Consider the following 18,616-nt stretch of genomic DNA (forward strand, 5'->3'; position numbering starts at 1 on the left):
GACAGACACCTCCCACCAGAGCGGAACATCCACAACCTCCCTGAGTAACCTGTTCCAGTGTTTCACCATCATCACAGCTGATAGGAAAGATGGGTGCTAATGTCTTTACAAATTATTCGATCAGATGATGATTTAGGAGATTTAGGAGAAATGGATGTTACTGTCTTTGAAATGGGTCTCTAGGAACATCAAGCTGCACGGGTTTGTGACAGAACCCAGACGTTTTAAATTCCTGAACTTTAAGGTATTAGGAGAAACGCATCTGTGCAAAGTCTATTGCAGAGCCCAGATGGTCTGAACTTTTGGTGGATCCACAGAACCTAGACAGTCTGAACTCCTGAACTTTAGGGTAAAATGATGATACATGTTTTTGGGGCAAGATGTGGTAGGTGGTTTGGGAGGGCTGTACCTTCCTAGTACCTCATCCAATGGGAAAACGAAGAGGACAACATGCGGTCGGGAGTTTAGGATAAAAGGAAGCTGCGTCCTCCAAAACCTCAAGAGAGACCCCGTGGGGGATTGGCCTAGTCAGCTCTCTCCCTTTATTAGAATAAAATTGCAGGACTCCTCTGCCTCCTTTATGGACATTGGCTTTTCATAGTGTGGCTTTTATGCACACAGTTAAGAATTTTTTCCTAACAATTAACCTAAATTTCCCCTCTTCCCATTTTTATTAACTCCTTGTGCTATCACTACAGTTCCTGACAAAGAATCCCTCTCCATCTTTTCTGTAGGCTCGCTTCAGATCCTGAAAGGCTGCTGTGAGGTCTCCACACAACCTTCTCTTCTCCAGGCTGAACAGCTCCAATCTTTTCAGTCTTCATAGTGGGGATGCTCCAGTCCTCTTATCAACTTCATGCCCCTCCTCTGGACTTGCTCCATGTCCATCTTAGCAGTAACAGCTTCCAGTGTTATTAAGGTGTCAGTATTTGCATGACAGTCTGTGTGCAACTGTGCTACTCTCTCAACTGCAACTAGCCAGGATCTGGATCAGCCAGATTCTGAAGCTTTTCAGGTATCCCTGTTCTTAGAACATACGTGTCCTGGCGAGAAGCAGGTTGACTAGCAGAAGCTTTTATCTATTTCAGTAATTTGGCTGAGTTTCTGTAATGCTTTACCAAGAGAAGCGTTCACAAAGGCTGCACAGGAGGTTTGCAATGTAGATATATGATTTCATACAATAATATTACAGTACTGAAAAAGTTTTTTGCCCAGAGGGTGGTCGGGCAATGGAATGGTCTACCCAGGGAAGTGGTTTCAGCATCAAGCCTGGCAGTTCAAGAAGTGTTTGGACTATGCTTTCAGGCAAACGGTGCGACTCTTGGGGCTGTCATGTGCAGCTCTCAGCTATAAGCATTCTTGCTATAAGTGACCCAAGGAGATAGAGGAAAGTTCTTCTTTCTCACCTTCCATGAGGAGGGAAGTCCATTACATGTCCTGAGTTCAATTCAATTTATCTTCTGTTGTGCATGTTACTTTGTGTGTCCAGTTATTTGAGGGAAAAAATTAACTACTGCTTCAGCTTTCCTGAGTTGTTGTTTAATGCATCCAAATGAAAATGTTCAGTTTCAGTATATGAATTACAAAATAACCCTCAGGGACATCATAGTCTGTTAGCATGATTTTTAGCACATTGTTAAAATTAGTCTCTTCTGGAAGAGACAGTTTATCAATAATTATGCTAAGCTTTACTTGATACCAAGTTCAGAAGAGGCAACTTAATAAAGAGCAATAAAAATGTATATCCACTTCATGAAAATGTTGTAAGAATTCAACACCTGAAAGAGTCACCTTACTGAAGTTCTGTGGCTCAGCAGTTTTCATTTGCAGCAATCACATATGTAATATCCCTTGGTGTAAGAAATGTTGTAGTTTCTTACCACACTAAACATGTATCTTTAGAAAAGAGGAAAAATTTACATTAAACAAGATGTGGCTATATGCTAATATATCCACCATATTTATTTTTAATGACTTCATAAGAACGATCAGTGCCCAGCCATGTGAGGTTTTGGCATGAAGGAGTGGCTCATGGTGACTTGTTCTCCAAATCTTTCTAATAAATATTACTAATTTAGTGTCATTTACACAAATAATTTTATTAAATGAATGCAAATTGTTTAATTCAGTTCACTTTTGTTCAGTCCATTTTTGATCTAAACTATTTGTTCTAATAGTATCAAAATCTTCCCTCTAGGTACAAAACTAATTTACATTTGCATTCTTTATGCCAAGTAAAATAATGAAGAGTGATGAAAGATCTAATTTTAAAATACTAATAATAAATCAAAGCAAGTGTCAAGACTTTGATAAAAAAAACAAACGTTGAGTATCATGGTAATTTAAAAACCCCACTGAGCTGAAAACAGTTAAAAAACCCTTGGTGCTTCAGAGCTTACAAGCACTCTGTAAGCACATATTAACATTTACATATCATGCCATGCATTGGGAGCTGCCCAAGAGGGGAGCCCCAGCTTCAGAGAGTTTAAGAGAGAAAGGGAAAGAACAAGGTGATTTGCCCAAGGTCACAGAGGTGAGTGTTCAAGCCAATGTCAGATTTCAGGAGCTTCTGATTCCCTTTTTTCCATACTAAAACCAGTCGTTTTGTGGAGAGCAGGAGGAGGAAAAGGAATAGAAGCTAGGCTTCCCATGCTTTCTGTTTTGAGGATCCCAATTTTTACAATGACTGTCCTGATTGAAAGAATTCAATTCCAACTTTTGCCTGGATGCTCTTCTAGCTTGTCTTCACACTTGCTATCAGCTCTTGTGTTTTCCAGCAGCACACTTTGAAGAAGGGCTCCATGTGAAAAGCAAAACTGGACATAAAAGTTTACTGAAAATAAACTTTTTCCAGGTCTTACAACTGCCTTTAAGAGTGTAAAATTGTCACAAAGTCATGTTCACAGATGGGATCTTGCTACTCTTTTCCCTTGGTACAGGTAATTAGAAAAGTGTCAGACAGAAAATTCCCACAGAGTTGGGCAGCCTGTGAGTGAGGCAGTGTGTGTCATGTCACAGAACAGCAGAGTTTAGAAGGATACAATAAAAGCTGTCAAGAAACCAGAAATTGTAAATGTTTTATATTTAACATTGGTAATAATTATTTCACAGTCTAAAATTAATTCCTCTTTAAAAAAGAATGCCCTATGCATTGTTACCTGCCAGATAGGTTTCATATTAATACTAGGGAGAAAATAATTCAAGTTCTTGCATCCAGGATAATTCTAGTAAGTCACTGTGGTCTACACAAATAAAAAAGGATATTATAATACTATTCTATAGCTATCCTACATTCCAAATTTTTCAAGAAAATTCATGCTTTAAAAGTCTTTGCACTTATACAATGAAATAACTTTGTATAGTGCATATAAAAAGATTATTCAGATTATCACTCCTGGGAAAAATGAGTATATCGTGCTATTGTACCTAAAAACTTGCATCGTGTAAGTTACTTGCATCAGGTAAGTAACATATATAAAAAAGGGCATTTTTAAAAGTAGTGTCCATATGTCATGACAATGTGTCAAGTTCCTTTAACTATGGTTATAATTATGGTTTTCATTTGAGACTGCATAGAGTTCTTTAAGCTTCTCAAACTTTGACCCCCACTCTTGGAGGCAATTGTAATTTAGATCTTCATCCCCACTGATGGAATCTAATGAGCTAAGGCTCCCTGCTAGAGAGCATTGCCCTTCCAAGCAGTAAAAATGAATGGTGTCAGCTGGAAGACTCTTTAGATCATTGTCTGCATCCTGTATGATTTGAGAAACATATTCCTTGAAGTCTGGGATGCTGGTAACAGCTGATATTGATTGCTTTTGATGTGCATGTTTTGGGATTGAGTCTCTTTTTGGGCCAGTTGGTGTCCTGGAGTGTGGAGCAGCTGCTCGCAAGGAGGAGCGGGGAATTTTATGGAGAGGTTTCTTCAGTTCATCTATATCGTAAGCATTCTGGAAACAAAGAGAATGCAAATATCAGAGAGAAAAAACTCAAAAGGAAACAGTTTCAAAAATGTTTTACAACGCAAGGCAACACAAGACTGAATTCTGTGAGTTTTCTACAAGAAGAGAGTGCCTAGTTCATAGGACTGAATTCAGATCATACCAAATCCCTTTGTGTAATGATAATTTTCAGCTAAATCAACAATGATGTGTCCAGAGCAGCTCCCTTGAGAGTGGGCACACATGACCAGCATCATTAAAGGTACAGACGGGGCTGAAATAGAAGCCTCCCACTTAAGAGGACTTCAGGTTAAAAAAAAGAAAAAAAGAAGAAAAAAGCCAGTTTGATAATAAGTTAACTTATTAACCTTAAAAGGTCTGGAAAAGGAAAGTTAGGAGACGTTGGATTTGCAAAGCTGGATTGAAGCTGCATCATACCTGGTCACGTTCTCCACCTCCTTCTTCATTATAATTGAAGACATTTTCTCTAACATCCTCCCAGCTTTCACGCTCTTCAGGAATGTGGTAAATTCCTCCTTTCCGAAACCCTGAACTTCCCCACTGACTCCACACAGTGTAGGAAACCAAGAGTGCTGGAAGAAATAAAGACACATATTTCTTATATGATGCATGACAAGGTATGTTGCATGTAGTTGCATATAAAAAGTAGTTATATGATTCCTGAGATATTAAATCAACTCTTAATTTGACAACTAAATTTGCAGGTAAGAAATTAGTATTATTAATATATAAACAACTAAAATTCATGAATGTAAAGAATAATCTATGTATATTACATCATAAACTTCATTAAAAGGGTATTTTACTTACCTAAAGGAATCCATTTAAATAGAAGGCATTTTGGCCAATCTCTGGCCTTTCACCAATCCTGAGTAAATAAGATACCCAAAGTAAGTAAACCACTGTTTTAATGAAGGTTACAAGTGTAATATAATAATGGAGTCTTTGCTATTATGAGATGTCCATGCAGTTTATCAACATGAACGCAGTTTTATGGTGTTATTAATTTTTCAGCCAAAGTGCAGCTGAAAAAGGACACACTGTGAACATCTCTCTCTGCCCACACTTTTAATGAGGCTTGACTTTTAAGATCATGAACTTTCTAGATCTCTTCCTTCCTAATCTGTGAAGAGCATGTATAGGTGTAGGTCCTACCTACTATAAATGTAAAGCCTCAGGGCAGGTGGGAGTTTCAGATGGATGTGGCTGCACACAGAGTTGCACACAAAGATGGAAAGTTCTTACTTATGAAGGATTAAAAGTAAGTGACTTTGGAAGAGAAAGGTCCTAACTTTGCTACAACTGTCTTCAAAGCAAGTAAACTGTATCTATGTGCTGATGTCTGTCTCTTAGCTTCCTCAAATAGTGATCTCCAGAAAAGGCGAAATACTGATCACAACACTCAAAGGTAAAGCAGACTTAATTCAGTGGAACAAGATTAAAAATAAGGAAAAAGGGTACATGATCTCCTACCTAGGAAGACAAGGAGGCACATGCTGATTGCCAGAATAGAGCCAGAGCTTAGTCCAACAGGTCTTCCACCCTTCACCTGGCTAATTTCACACCATCTTCCCTTGTAACCTTCGGGGCACTGGCAGATAGTCTTGTCTTGGGATTGAGCCACACAGGTGCCCCCATTCCTACAGGTCCAGTGTCCACAAGGGGATGAGGTACAGTGTCTGAGCCCTGTAAGGGTGTCAGTCACTTCTACTTTCCCAGCTGGGCACCTGAACAACCAAAGCAGATGATATCTTATAGGCAAGCAAAGCATCTGGAGCTGTATGTCATTTTGTGCAAAGTTTGTTACTGTTTCTTTAAAGTAAAGTTTAATTATTCTCAAGCAAACCACAAATCCACATTCAAAGTTTGAAATACATGGAAAGTCTAACTTAGTGAACTAGTAGACTTATGAAAACATGAACACATGTTCTGGTTTCCTGATCAGAAGACATGCAGCAGAGCTTCACTCTTTCCTTAAAAGAGGGAGCCATCACTTTCTGACTAATCCTTTTTCTACATTCATGTTCTAATCAAAGCCCCTGAAAGAAAATGGACAGCTGAAATCAATAGACAAAGAGCTAGCGAGCACGCAGTATAAGTTTAGCATTGTTCCTTTGGACCCTGGGGAGAAATATCATTGACCTCCTCAGAATGACTCGTCTTTTAGGGTTGATTTCTTCTTGTGTGTAAGAGGAGAGGCCCTGGAGGTATAGTGTGAGGTCACAGATTTCTTTCTGCAATCCAAAGAAAAAATTCTGCTGAAAAAATGGCAAAGACTATTGTTCTTTCAGAAGCAGTCTGAAGAATGGAGTGTCCCCAAGCACACTTAAAACCATGTCACAGCCTCTTCTAGCAAAGAATCACCAGATTTCACAAGTGCCAACTTTTGTCTGAATTCCAAGAATTGAAGTGACTCCTCCTCTCAGTCCTGCGTGAATTTACGTTTGGGTTTTTAAACAGAAAGGCCTGTATTTTGATTTACATATTTTAATAGATATTTTGAAATTTTTCTTTAAATAGTGGATCTTCTCCAAGAAACTAACTGTGTAGGATAACAGCTGTTGGGCTTTGGCTCTGGCCCTGGGAAATCAATTCTAGAATCCAGTTTTGTGACAGTCTGATTTTGAAAGTCTCATTGATTCATAAAAATTATTATTAATTTGGGAAAAAATATGATTGATTTAATTTCAATTTCTTTACAGGAAATATATGCAAATATGTATTGTATTTGCAATATACACACATATATATTTATTAAAAAATTTTATGTACATAAATGTATATATCAATGAGTATATAGAGACACACACTGTCTATATACACTCTAAGTGTATATATACATTATATTAGTATTTTCATACAGAGGACAGACCAAGGCTTTTGCAATCCACCTTTTATTAAAGGACATTTAATTTTTCTCTCTGGTGATCTCACCATGGAAAAAAAAAGGTGGAGTAATTAGGTTCCATATCAGACTTGCAGAAAAAGTCTGCAAGGAAATGAGGCAGAAAGAAGGATTTGTCCTCAGAATGGCTCTCTCTGGCCAGCAGCCACAGGGAATTTCACTGTTAGAGGCAAGCTGCCTGGTCAAAGGTGGAAAGGAAGAGCTTCCCAGAGCAGCCATCCCTGGATGAAAACAAAAGCTTGATGTACCGGCACTCGTATTTTCTCCAAAGGTCTACACAAAGGAAGGGGCTGTAACAGGGCTGGCTGCTGCAGGCACTGGAATGGCATCCCATGGTGACCCCTTGCCGCCTCAGAATTAATCCGAACTCTGTGCTCCTGCCCTCCACGAGGAGCGGCTGTCCATCCAGCTGGACGTCACGCATACAGCCTGCAACAAAGCAGAGGAGCGGGCACAGGAGCACATTCAGTTACTTCCCCACCTCAAGCCTTGCCCCCAGCACGTAAGTGGGAGAACTTTAAGCATTGAAGAAAACTTAAAACATTGTTTAAAAATATCCTTATTGTTATCCTTTAGTTTTTTGAGATTCTCTAAAAGCTTTTTGATGTTGACATTCTTGTAAAGAACTTTCTCACACACTTTCTGTAAACAACTCATTGTTTTTGCATTCCTCTATAGAAGAAGAGAGAGTTGATAGACTGTTAGTTAAACCAGTGTCTGTGGAGAGGTGTCACTGTCACCCTCCAATCCACTGTCACCTTTGTAAAACTATAAATGTTAGAGTCAGAAAATAAACTACCTCTTTTCTTCTTCACCCTGAGAGCAGTGTGTGTGTGTGTGTGTGTTCTTTCGTGTCCTACAGCGACACCTTATACTCCTCAGTTTTATTTTAGGTGAGCTACAGAAAACATGCCTGTTGTGCTCTGCTCAATCTACAGATTGACGATACTTCTCCAGGAGAGCTGCACTGTACCAATACCACAGCTCAGAAGAACGGTGCTATGAATCAGAACAGCTCCACTAAATTAATCTAGATTTAAGATATAATCTTAAAAGTGGGGCTGAATAAAAAGCAACAGAATGGGAAAAACTGTCTTCTTGTTGAACGACAATCTCAAAGTCTCAGCACTCAACTCCAGAAAATGGAGAGAGTATCACAAATTGCCTTGTAATTCTTTCTCCTTCTGCCAAAAGTTGTGTTGCCTGTTCCTTAAATCCTTCCAAGGCAAAAACAGGAGTGAAGATCCCACCATGAGTACACTGCTTGAGGCATGAGAAACCCTGATCTAGTGCTCCTGCCAGAGGGTTTGGAACGAGATGATCTTTAGGACCTCCTCTAACCAATTCTATAATTCTATGAAACAAAAAATTGAAGTGCTATTTTTTTTAATATTTACAGGAAATCTCATGTCTTCACTAGAACTAGATACAATGGCACATAGGGTTGAACATTGAATTCCCCAGTAAAGGAAGGGCATAGTAGTCCATATGGGAATTGTTACCTGGGTTTTAGACTATCCAGTATACTCAAAGATGCCACTTTCAGGCTTTAATTCCCCCCTATTAGAAATCCATCCCATCACTTACCTTGGAAATCACTCTCTGAATGACTGGGAAGGCGGTTTCCTAGCACGATGCTTGCCCAATCCATTTCAAACCATCTGTTCACACCCAAGACCGAGGTGACTTCCTGATCACCTCCACCACTGTTAACACGCAGGGTAAATTCATTGTTGTAGCGCTCCATGGTCAGAAGAACCCACTGGCCATTGTTTATACGTAATGTTCTCATTCTCAAAGAGTGGCTTTTGTCCCCCAAACTGAAGTTAACACTAAAGAAACCCTCAACCACCTAGAAGAAGATGATAAAGACCTTTAATAACAGAAATACACTTCTAAATGTTATTACACAGTTGTGCCTCAAGAAATGGATGTGAATTTTTAAAATGGAAATGGCACTCTTGTTTTTAAGTGCTTTATTCCCAGATAAAAGTTACCACAAGAAAAGTACAGGTGCAGGAATTATCAGCTCCTTTTTTTACAGGCCACTCTTCTAACTCACATGAACTCTTTAATCAGTCTTCTCCCTACTGATACCTACCTCTAAGTCTTCCCAGCAGACCCTCCTGTTTCAATTAGAATAATGAGCCTCTCTCTGGCTAGTATAGTCCACACAGCTTTTTCCAACAGCAACAAAAATGTAGAAGCCAAAGGAAAAAGCAAGCAGGACAAGAAGAACAATATTCTTCATTCACATGCATCACATGGATATTTTACAGGCAGTGCAAACTAGAATTTATGCCATGAAAGAGTAATACTGAGAAGGACAACACAAATGAGAGTAATTACCCTCATATGGAAAATTCTTGCTCTTTATTACACGACAGAACAAGTGTCTTTAATCAGAAACTGCATGTTTTTCTCTTGCTGTGGTATTCCATGACAAATTGAGAGCCTCAAGCAGAGCAGCTCTGCTCACCTCCAGTCGGATGTATCCGTTCCCATCGGCAGAGGCCAAGCTGAGCAGGGTGCTGTGGGAGATCCGGGTGCGCACCAGCAGCTGGATCCGCGTGCTCCGAGTGCTGAGGATGCTCCTTGGCTCATAATGGATCCAGCTGTCCCTTCCAAAAGCCCATTCTGGAAGAACTGAGCACAGCACACAAGATCAAAGTGAAAACCTCAGAAATGGCTGCTCCCTCAGATTTCTGCTCCTTGAGAATTTACTAGCTCTGAATGTCAGAGTTAGTTCTTAAGGAATTTTGGCAATACAGTGAAGCATCGTGGAAAGCAACCTCTGTCCCAATTCAAAGGGAATTAAGAGAAAACCAACAAATTGAGGATTCAGATTTTAGGCAGTAAAGGGACAATTAGATACTGTCTCTTGCAGTCTGCCTGTTATAATCTATAACTCCTGCACTGTTATAAGCAATCACTCCTGCACTGCGGCACTGTGCCCAAATCACTTTGGTTTTTTTTAAATCTGAAGCATATTTTCCAGTAAAGTAGCTTATGTTGATCTGAAAAATAGAAAAACCAAACAACTCCCCCCAAAACAAAACTACTGAAGAAAAGAATCAAATATTTCCTTCAGTAGTTTAGTCCCGTGGTTAAAACCCCCACTGTTAAAAAATGTGCACTTTACTTCCCATTTCAGCTGGCACAAGAGAAAGCCTCAGGGAAGGCACGGAATTTTTTTTAACAAGAAAGGGAGATTAAGTTAGTGTTTACTACTTTAACTAGGGAAAATGCACTGAAATTATTTGTTTCCCTATCCCTCTGAGGAATCCAGGTTCCAGCACAGTTTGATGAAGTTGCACTGCACACTTCCATGGAAATCAAACACCATCAAACCACCCAGGCCCCAATGCTCCTGCATAGAAGGCACCTATTTCAGTCTCATTCACTGACAGAAATCCTAGATCTGTTATGGGCCAAGCTTAGTGGAAAAAAAGAAATTTCTTTTCACCAAATAAAGAGATAGTTCAAGTTAGTGAACAGACAGGACAGACACTGGGTCACCAACAGCTCATCAGACGTCAGTGTTATGCAAATAGAAATCCAAAGAGTACCCACTTCATCCTGGGGCATTCAGTTTGGTTCCCAGGACATGAAATATCAAAAGATCAAGAGACTTAATTTCTGCACTCTCTTTTCCTTTCACTGTTTGCCTTCTCTCTTTCCTTTCTTGAAGCATGTTTTCTTTTCTCCTCTAGGTTTCCCCCCCACATTATTTTTCTTAACCCATTTCTTTCTTGTTCACTGTCTCTGCAGCTACAGGTTTTAGCTGATGAGCAGGCATGGGTTTTCCTGGGATGCTCCAGTGACTCCTGTCCTCAGCTGTCTGCTCCTTGCTGTGAGCATGTCACAGTCATGCATAAAGCACCAGCTGCACACCAGCATTTTGTAGCCCATTATATTAGAAGAAGCTGGTGTCAATCAAAGTTTTTCTGTTACATCAGGATATGACTTACAGATTTTGAACAATTGCTTTCTGAGCCCTTGGTTTGTCCCCCAGTAATGAGGGGTAGAACCAATACAGCAGCTGGGCTTGTGAAGCAGCATTTAAAAATAATGCAAAACAGAATAGGATTTGAATCCAGGCAGATGTTCATAAACCAGTATATCTGTCTGTAATACAAATAGCTTAACTATATTAACCAATTTTTTGGTCATTATAAACACCTTAAACAGTGAATGCTCCAGGCCTAGACCATGCCAGTTACAATTCCAGCCTTTCCCCTCATTGGACAGACAGGGCTTCCACTGGGTAATTTACTGTCACACTTTTTAAGTCTTGTGTGGCGAATGGAGAAAGAAGAGAGGGTCTGGTTGCCTGCATAGGGTATGATTGTCCTGTATACAAGGAGAAAAATTAAGTGCAATGAGCTGAAAGGATATGTGTAACACACCATTGTCATGTTCATTAATTCCAACATATTGATCCAACACTAGCTTGTAAGCACTCCTTTCCAGCTGCTCTCTGCTGCTCATCCTCACCTGTGGCTCACTCAAATTAAAGGACTGAGGGGGATAATTCTCTTCCAACAAAGGCCCCCAGAGTTACAAGGCCCTGGTGCTCTTTACAGATTGTTATGATCAACCACGTTGTTTGTTCTCGTACCTAGAGGCAGGTGAAGTCCCAATAAACATCTGTCACTCACTTCTGATTCCTGCTTGGCTGATGAAGGTTTTAAGATAGAAGGGACAAAAGGCCACTTCAAGTGTATATCTCCTGTACCCCAAACATGGATGTGGGCCACTAGGAGTTAAATAATTCATTTCCTACGTTTTTGAATTGTGCTAAAATTTCCCACTTTCTTACAACATCTCTGAGGTTTTCATTATTCACCATGGAAAGCTTTTATTCTCTGATACATATTTCATGCTGGTTTTGTACAGGATAGCACATTTGTTGCAGGCAGCCTGATATTATGCCCCCACATACACCCACTGCTGTGGTCTAGGGGCATTGCTCAACTTGCAATTCATTCTAATGACAGATGCAAATGCAATTATCACCATTTCACAAATGGGAAGTGGGGTCTGAAGATAACAAAAGGGTTATGCCCACAGGTTTCACATGTTCATTAAACTTCATTTTGGAATCAGCATGAGCAGAGGAAAAAGCCACAATGCAGAATATTTCCTTTTTCACCATTGAGAAACAAGATGGTGATAAAAATGACAAAACAACCTGTCGGACCATTTCCCTACCCTGCAAAATAAAGCAGCTCTAAACATAACCCTCATCTGTGGCATGATCTTTAATTAACAAGAGTTAGTAGGATCTTTACATCTTTGAAGATCTAACTCATTCCCAGAGTACAGCATGCTGTTGTTATTCTATTCAGTTCGAAGTCACGGCAGTATGACTTTGAACACTGGAACAGAGTGTCTGAGGCTGTTCCCACAGAGCCTCACCACAAATTTCTCCCTAGAACGTGCAGTACCTTTTTCACATGCTAATCCAGCATATCCTGGGAAACAGTCACAGTGGAAGAAATCCCAGCCACCAGCACACTTGCCATGGGTGCCACAGGAGGCCATCCCCCCACTCTGACACATCTCATCCATAAGGACACAGCCAGGAGCACTGTTCAGGGACTCTGCAGGGTGCTCTAAATCATAGACCTAGAAAAGGTCAAAGAAAACCATCACAGCAGGTGCTTACAATTATCAGCAGTAAACCCAAAAGTGATCTTTGTGGCCCTACCTTACTGTCAACGATGACGTTGCGTATGCAGCCCACAAACCCTCTGAAGTGCCTTTGGGAGTCATGGTAAGGCAAGGTCTTCTTAACTCCACCCAGCTGCAGGGGCTGATGGCCACTGAAGAACTTTCCCATGCTGAAGAGGAGGGAGGGAAAGAAAGAATTAGTGCCATGCAAAATACAGCAGCTTGGCTGATTTCACCACCCCACCCCCACCTTTTTCTGTAGCTCTCTTGAGTAGCTGTGTTTAAATATTTTTGGTTGGTTTTTTGGTTTTGTTTGTATGTTTGTTTGGTGTGGGGTTTTTGTTTTGTTTTGTTGTTTTGGTTTTTTGTTTACCTTTGAGATCCCACAATCTCCCCAGAGGCTTCACAGGCAGACAGATCCATTTGGGAAATCTTCTTAGTGACACTGCCATTGTCTCTAACTGAGACATTCATGCAATTGTCAAGAATCAGCTTCACTTCCTAGAAAAAGGCATTATTTAAAACAATTATATCCAGAGACATGCATATATTTTAATTACATTTTTTTTTCACTTAGCAGAAGACAGAATAGTAACTAGTAATTACAGTGCAGGAAACTTTGTTAAAATAATAAGATACTCCACATACTAATATGAAAAGTTATTGCTCATGGCATGAACCTAAAGATCCACACAAAAGAAAGATCTGACTCTGCCATGACCATGCCAAGTCATTGGTGTAGTAGAGGGAGCATAGGACATTCTTGGAGTTTTCTGCAATATCACAACACAGAGAGATAACCTAAGAGAGCAGAAGGTCTGTCAGGCTGCATCCCAGATCCTGACCTGCCCTTCAGCTTGTCTTATGGGGGAGAGAAGGGGGAGCCTAGCAGATGCCTTCAGCAGTGTTGTATCAGCAAAACATTCCCTGTACACAAAAGTGCATCTACCTCCTTTGTGCTACACATCTAAAGTCCCTTGCTTGGGCAGGGCTTCTCACTCAGATAAAGAGCGAATATTTCACTCAATCACATCAGGAAGCATTTAGCCCCTGGATTATCACAACTCTGTTGTCTAAGCAGCAAGCAGGATAACTAAAGAAAGGAAATAGCATGGCCAGTTTCATAACTGGATCAGACTTCTCCAGGCCTTGTTCTGCTTCACTGCTTCAAGACTAAGAGGATGTCCGAACTGACAAACTTCTACTCCTGCCATTTCAGAGATGATAGAAAATTGATTGACTGAGTTCTACAGAAGAGAGGAAGGATTTGGAAGGAATAACTAGGTACATGAATTAATGCTTACACAGGACTGCCTGTGCCATATTTACACTTGCCTTTCCATCATTTATAATTTTAATATTGTGCCAGCGGCGATCTGCAACATTAACTTTTTGTGACAGCTGCAGGAAAAGCTCACCAGAGCTGTGCCTCACGGTCAGCGACGGGACACCACCAGAGAGCTCTGCAAAGGAAAGACTCTTACTGGATATGCAGTAACCATGTTCCCATTCAAATGAAGTTGAAATTACTGTTGTAGTTAGATCTTAGTTGGAGAAGATCTTTAGACAGCTTTAAAAAAGTCCAGCTTTTACAGTGACACAAAGATATGAATTAGGCATTCTGGCAAACTATTGTGCATTCTCCTTATTCTCCAGAAGTAACTTTCAGAGCTTTTTAAAAAATAAAAACCCCCAAACCTATAAACTAAGTAGAATCTCACCTTCACATAAACATAAATACTTTATAAGGTGCTAACCTAAAGCAAGGAAGTTTTCCTGTTCTCCAGGCTGCCCTTGTGCTACTGGTCCATGGTACAACAGAAGGCCATCAGCAACTTCAGTGATAAACTCTAAGGAGATGCGGCTCTCAAAGCAGGGCTGAAGAGGAGGGAACCAGGCATAACCATGTCCTCTGAAGCTGTGTTTTGTCTGCTGACAGTCTGGTCCATGAAAATTGGCAGCACATTTGCATCTATTTAATAAAAAAATAAAAGCAAATATCCACCATGCAAACAAAAAATGCAAAGGTCTCTTCTGACAACAGGACAGTCCACTTTAAACACTGGACTCCATGTTCCCTAGCCCATAGTACAGGTAAAGCACTAGCAAAACTTCTGTCAAAAAATGTTTTGACTTGTTTGTACAAACACAATATAAATTTAGTCTAAACTATAATATGTCTAGGCAAGGATAATCTGTGAGTAAATCATGGACCTGTTGTAATATATTAAGCCCATGAAAACCTCTTACATCTTCAGCATTAAAAAAAAACGTTTTTCACTAGGCTTAGTTATTGGCTTGTCTGAAGACTTTGTAATGCTGACAGGAAAAGCAAAGGAATCACAGAATGCCAGGTGGAATGGGCCTCAAGTACAACTTGGTCCAACTTTTCTTGGCAAAAGAATGATCTAGACAAGATGGCCTAGCATTCTGGTAGAGTCCTTTGTTGGGTAAACTACCTCCCAACCAACCAACCAACCAACCAACCAACCAACCAACCAACCAACCAGCCTCCCTGGGGAGATTAATACAATGGTTGATTATTCTCATTGGGGAAAAAAATTCTGCTTGTGTCCAATCAGAGTCTCTGCAGGAAGGGTGTGGGATGGAAATATCACCCAGAAAAAGTGGGATGTGGCAGTCATAAATCTTGATCTCTTCGCCTTTATTGCAAGATACTTGATAGTTTATTTCTTTTACACTATCAAACAAGAGACACTTGGAGTTCTTTCCTTAATAAGCTGTAGAAAAAGTAGCCTCAGTATGACACTAACAGAAGCTGTAAGTGGGAACCCAAAGGAACAACAGAAATGGGCAGAGGAACAGGAAGGGAGATAGCTGGGCTCCTGTTTCTTAGTTCCTGTTTCCTGTAGATTGCTAGTACCTTTGAGAGCAGAATGATGGCGGTAGGACGCAAGAAAAGATGACACACAAAACTACTGAAAATGGAGCAAAAGCAAAGAAACCTCTGAGCTGAACAAATGATAGGTGACAGAGCCTACCTAGAGTTTCTGGGCAGCAAAGTTTCCCTGTCTGATTATACCTGAGTAGCAATAAGAACTTTAGCATGACAAGAGCTTCTGTAGCTTCAGTCTGAGTCCTTTCACCCCTGCTAAGGAGCTATGAAGACACTGGCCAGTGTTTCTGCTTTCCTATATTGGGATGATTATTTTTAAGCAAACATGCTGGAAGCCACATGCTGGAATGGGATCAGGCTAATTCTGAGCTAGTACAGTCCTATGATTTTTTTCATCTTTATACTGTATTATCTATCAGATCTCATTTTTGGAGAAACAAATAAGGCAAGAAATGTGGGGAAGAGGTTATTAAGTGACGTAAGAGATGTGATTAAAACATTTAACAGCATAAAAATGTTTAAGGCAGGCTGCACAAACTAAGAGCATTTTGCAGGGTGGCATTAACGGAACTGGTGCAGCCTGGAATGTTCCCAAGGTTTTCCTGAAGACTATCTTGAACATAAAATATATGTACCTGAGAACAGAGGTTCTTTTGCAAGACCTGTGTGTGAAGTAGAACAAAACTTAGATTTGCCACAGTGGGAAGACATGCAGTGACAGTTCCTGAAGCTTTGACTCATCTTCCTTACAGTCTGCACTACATGAATTGTGTTTGCACACCTTATGTAGCTTTACCAACCTGTAGCCCAAATCAGAATCCACACATGTGCCACCATTGAGACAAGGGTTTGTCTGGTATGAGGAGCAGGAAAGGTGAGGATTCTCCCGGGCAGCACAGCCACACACAGCATGGCTCAGGACCGTCACAGACACCAGAGAAACACTTCCAGCTGTGGTAATGGTTGGTACATGGTTCTGTTCATGCTTACTGATGCATCCGCTGCTGTGAGTGCAGTCTGCAGTCACACATTCATCAATGCCAGTCTGGGTGATATTTATGTCCAGAATGCTTTCCAGCTGAAGAAGAATAATTAGTTGCATTCATCTCACTTCTCCACTAAATTCACCAATGACAGCAATGAAAAGGCCAAGCCATATTTATTTTCAAAACTGGTTGCTGTGCCAATTCCTTCCAATGTCTACCTCACCCTATACAGCCAAAGACAGCTCAGTCTAGCATCTGTTAAGCCAAAGCCTTGGTGTAAGTCAATTACAGCATGAATAAGCATTTCAAGGGCAAAAATACTGTCAATATTTGTTAGAGACTGAGTGGATAAATTTTTTATCACTAATGGTTCTGATACATTATTTACAAAGCATCTAAACTATATTTTTAATCTGAACTTCTGACTTAAAGATACTGGGAATTGGCACTGGATAGTGAAGAAATATCTTTCCTGGCAAGATTTAACTCTTTCCAATGGTGGTTTTGTTTCTTCTTTTTTTTTTTTTGCTAGAGGGAAAGGAAATTTGCTGAATTTTAAACACATATTTCCAACCTCGTTTTGTACTGGACAGTGGCTCTTTTATTACTTTGCTCTTTTAAGTCTAAAACCTTTGAAATGTTCGACTGGTTTGGGAGTTTCAACTAACGAACTAAAGATTGAAACATTAAGGCATCATGTAGAAAAGCAACAGCCAAACACATTCTGTACACAGTGTTTTATGGTCTTTTCAATAGGAAAAGGTGTTTACAGTCCTAAAAGCATATTGTGTTTAGGTGACTTAATAGGTATTGGGAGTCTGGCTTTCAGAACATTAGTATTTGAAACTTTCAGTATAAGTGCAAAAGGATTGTTTGATTTTACTGATTAAAACTATCTATTTAAAACTATCACACGGTACTCCCTCAATCATTCTAATTGTTCATATTCACTAGGCAATGGGCACTACCTGAATAGACACAATGAGAAGATGCTGTGGTTTCAAACACAGGATGGATACTTACCCAGGCTCTGGAAGCTGCTACGTTGCCATTAAGTTTTTCAGCTTTATAATAAGGTGGACCATAAACTGCAAACCAAACATCAACCCCTCGGATTGGACTTGGGCTATTCAGTACACTGAAAATGTGAACATTTTCCAGTTGAACTGAGATAATTTCTGAAAGCAGCTTCTTCATCTGGTAGTATTTACTTTGTTTTCCAGGGGACTGGGATATGAACTCCTCTGGTGTGATACCTGTAACAGCAGTTGAAAATTTGACACACATTTCTTGCAACTGTTGTAGCAATAGAAGAAAGGAGCATCACAGAATAAATCATAAGGTTGCAGAAAATGGACTCAACTGTAAATTCAGGAGTATTTTCATTTTTAGGCTCTGAAATTTTCTGTGCTTGCTTCTGCTAAACCTGTGTGTTCTGAAACTTTTTAGACTCTTATTAATTTCCATTTTTTAAAAATTATTTTTTTTAGAAGGAAAAACATGTTTAAGAAGATTTTAATTTTCCACAAAGGCTGAAAGAATTTGGTGATTTTTGGGCAGACACTTGTTCAAATAAAGTTTTTCTTCTGAAATATAAGTTGCTGGGTTTTTTAAAAGTTGGTATAGAAATCAGACAACTTTTCCTTGCTATCTTTTTTCTCCATAGGTGTTCCTTCACATGCAGCATCAGAGGACCATGCAAAGATGCATTTTCAAACACTTACCTAGATAACTATTAATTCTCATCCCATGTCTAAGAGCATTCCAAGCAGAATTCTAAATATCAGAGCAGTAACATTGCAGACCTAGACTGTACTTGAGCACATTGCTTACCTTTTATTCGTACAGAACCAGCATTATGGAGGGCGTCATCTTTGATTTCCTTCACTATAACCTTTACAGTGGAGATAACATCTGGCCAGACTCCATCAATGACTCTGACTCTTATGTTGTATGTTCCCGGTGGGGTTCCTTCTTTAATAGTCAGCAAACCTGAGTTATCATTAAGGATAAAGTACCTGTAATAAGAGTTAAGCCAAGGAACAAGCTATGAGAAGTTCAAAAGCTAAGTACTAATTATCATCACTGGTGGTTTTTCTGAACCACTTTTTATTTATCAAAGAAAACAGATGTGCTCCCTCATGAAGGGACAAAGCAGAACAGAACTTTTTTACAGTCTCTTATTGGCTTCTAATGACTCTTCAACAGTGTATCATGAAGGCTTTGTCCT

The 18,616-nt window shown here is 39.9% G+C and overlaps 1 protein-coding gene across 1 annotated transcript in view; it reads right to left on the minus strand.

Annotated features, from left to right (window-relative positions):
• Nucleotides 1–3,533: 3,533 nt before the first annotated feature.
• The window catches only part of LOC311151536 (neural-cadherin-like), a gene marked incomplete at its 3' end in the record, with an annotated part of 40,097 nt that continues 25,014 nt past the window's right edge, over nucleotides 3,534–18,616 (minus strand). The window contains exons 19-32 of the mRNA XM_084202044.1: nucleotides 18,220–18,404; nucleotides 17,410–17,642; nucleotides 16,201–16,478; nucleotides 14,301–14,515; nucleotides 13,879–14,006; nucleotides 12,917–13,044; nucleotides 12,581–12,713; nucleotides 12,318–12,498; nucleotides 9,347–9,513; nucleotides 8,455–8,719; nucleotides 7,116–7,296; nucleotides 5,436–5,689; nucleotides 4,380–4,534; nucleotides 3,534–3,950 (exon numbers count right to left, since the gene is read on the minus strand). Coding sequence (XP_084058170.1) covers nucleotides 3,534–3,950; nucleotides 4,380–4,534; nucleotides 5,436–5,689; nucleotides 7,116–7,296; nucleotides 8,455–8,719; nucleotides 9,347–9,513; nucleotides 12,318–12,498; nucleotides 12,581–12,713; nucleotides 12,917–13,044; nucleotides 13,879–14,006; nucleotides 14,301–14,515; nucleotides 16,201–16,478; nucleotides 17,410–17,642; nucleotides 18,220–18,404 — 2,920 coding nt within the window. The remainder of the gene's footprint in view (nucleotides 3,951–4,379; nucleotides 4,535–5,435; nucleotides 5,690–7,115; nucleotides 7,297–8,454; nucleotides 8,720–9,346; nucleotides 9,514–12,317; nucleotides 12,499–12,580; nucleotides 12,714–12,916; nucleotides 13,045–13,878; nucleotides 14,007–14,300; nucleotides 14,516–16,200; nucleotides 16,479–17,409; nucleotides 17,643–18,219; nucleotides 18,405–18,616) is intronic.

This window comes from Fringilla coelebs, assembly GCF_963513975.1.
Source record: "Fringilla coelebs genome assembly, chromosome: 1".
Taxonomy (NCBI): domain Eukaryota; kingdom Metazoa; phylum Chordata; class Aves; order Passeriformes; family Fringillidae; genus Fringilla; species Fringilla coelebs.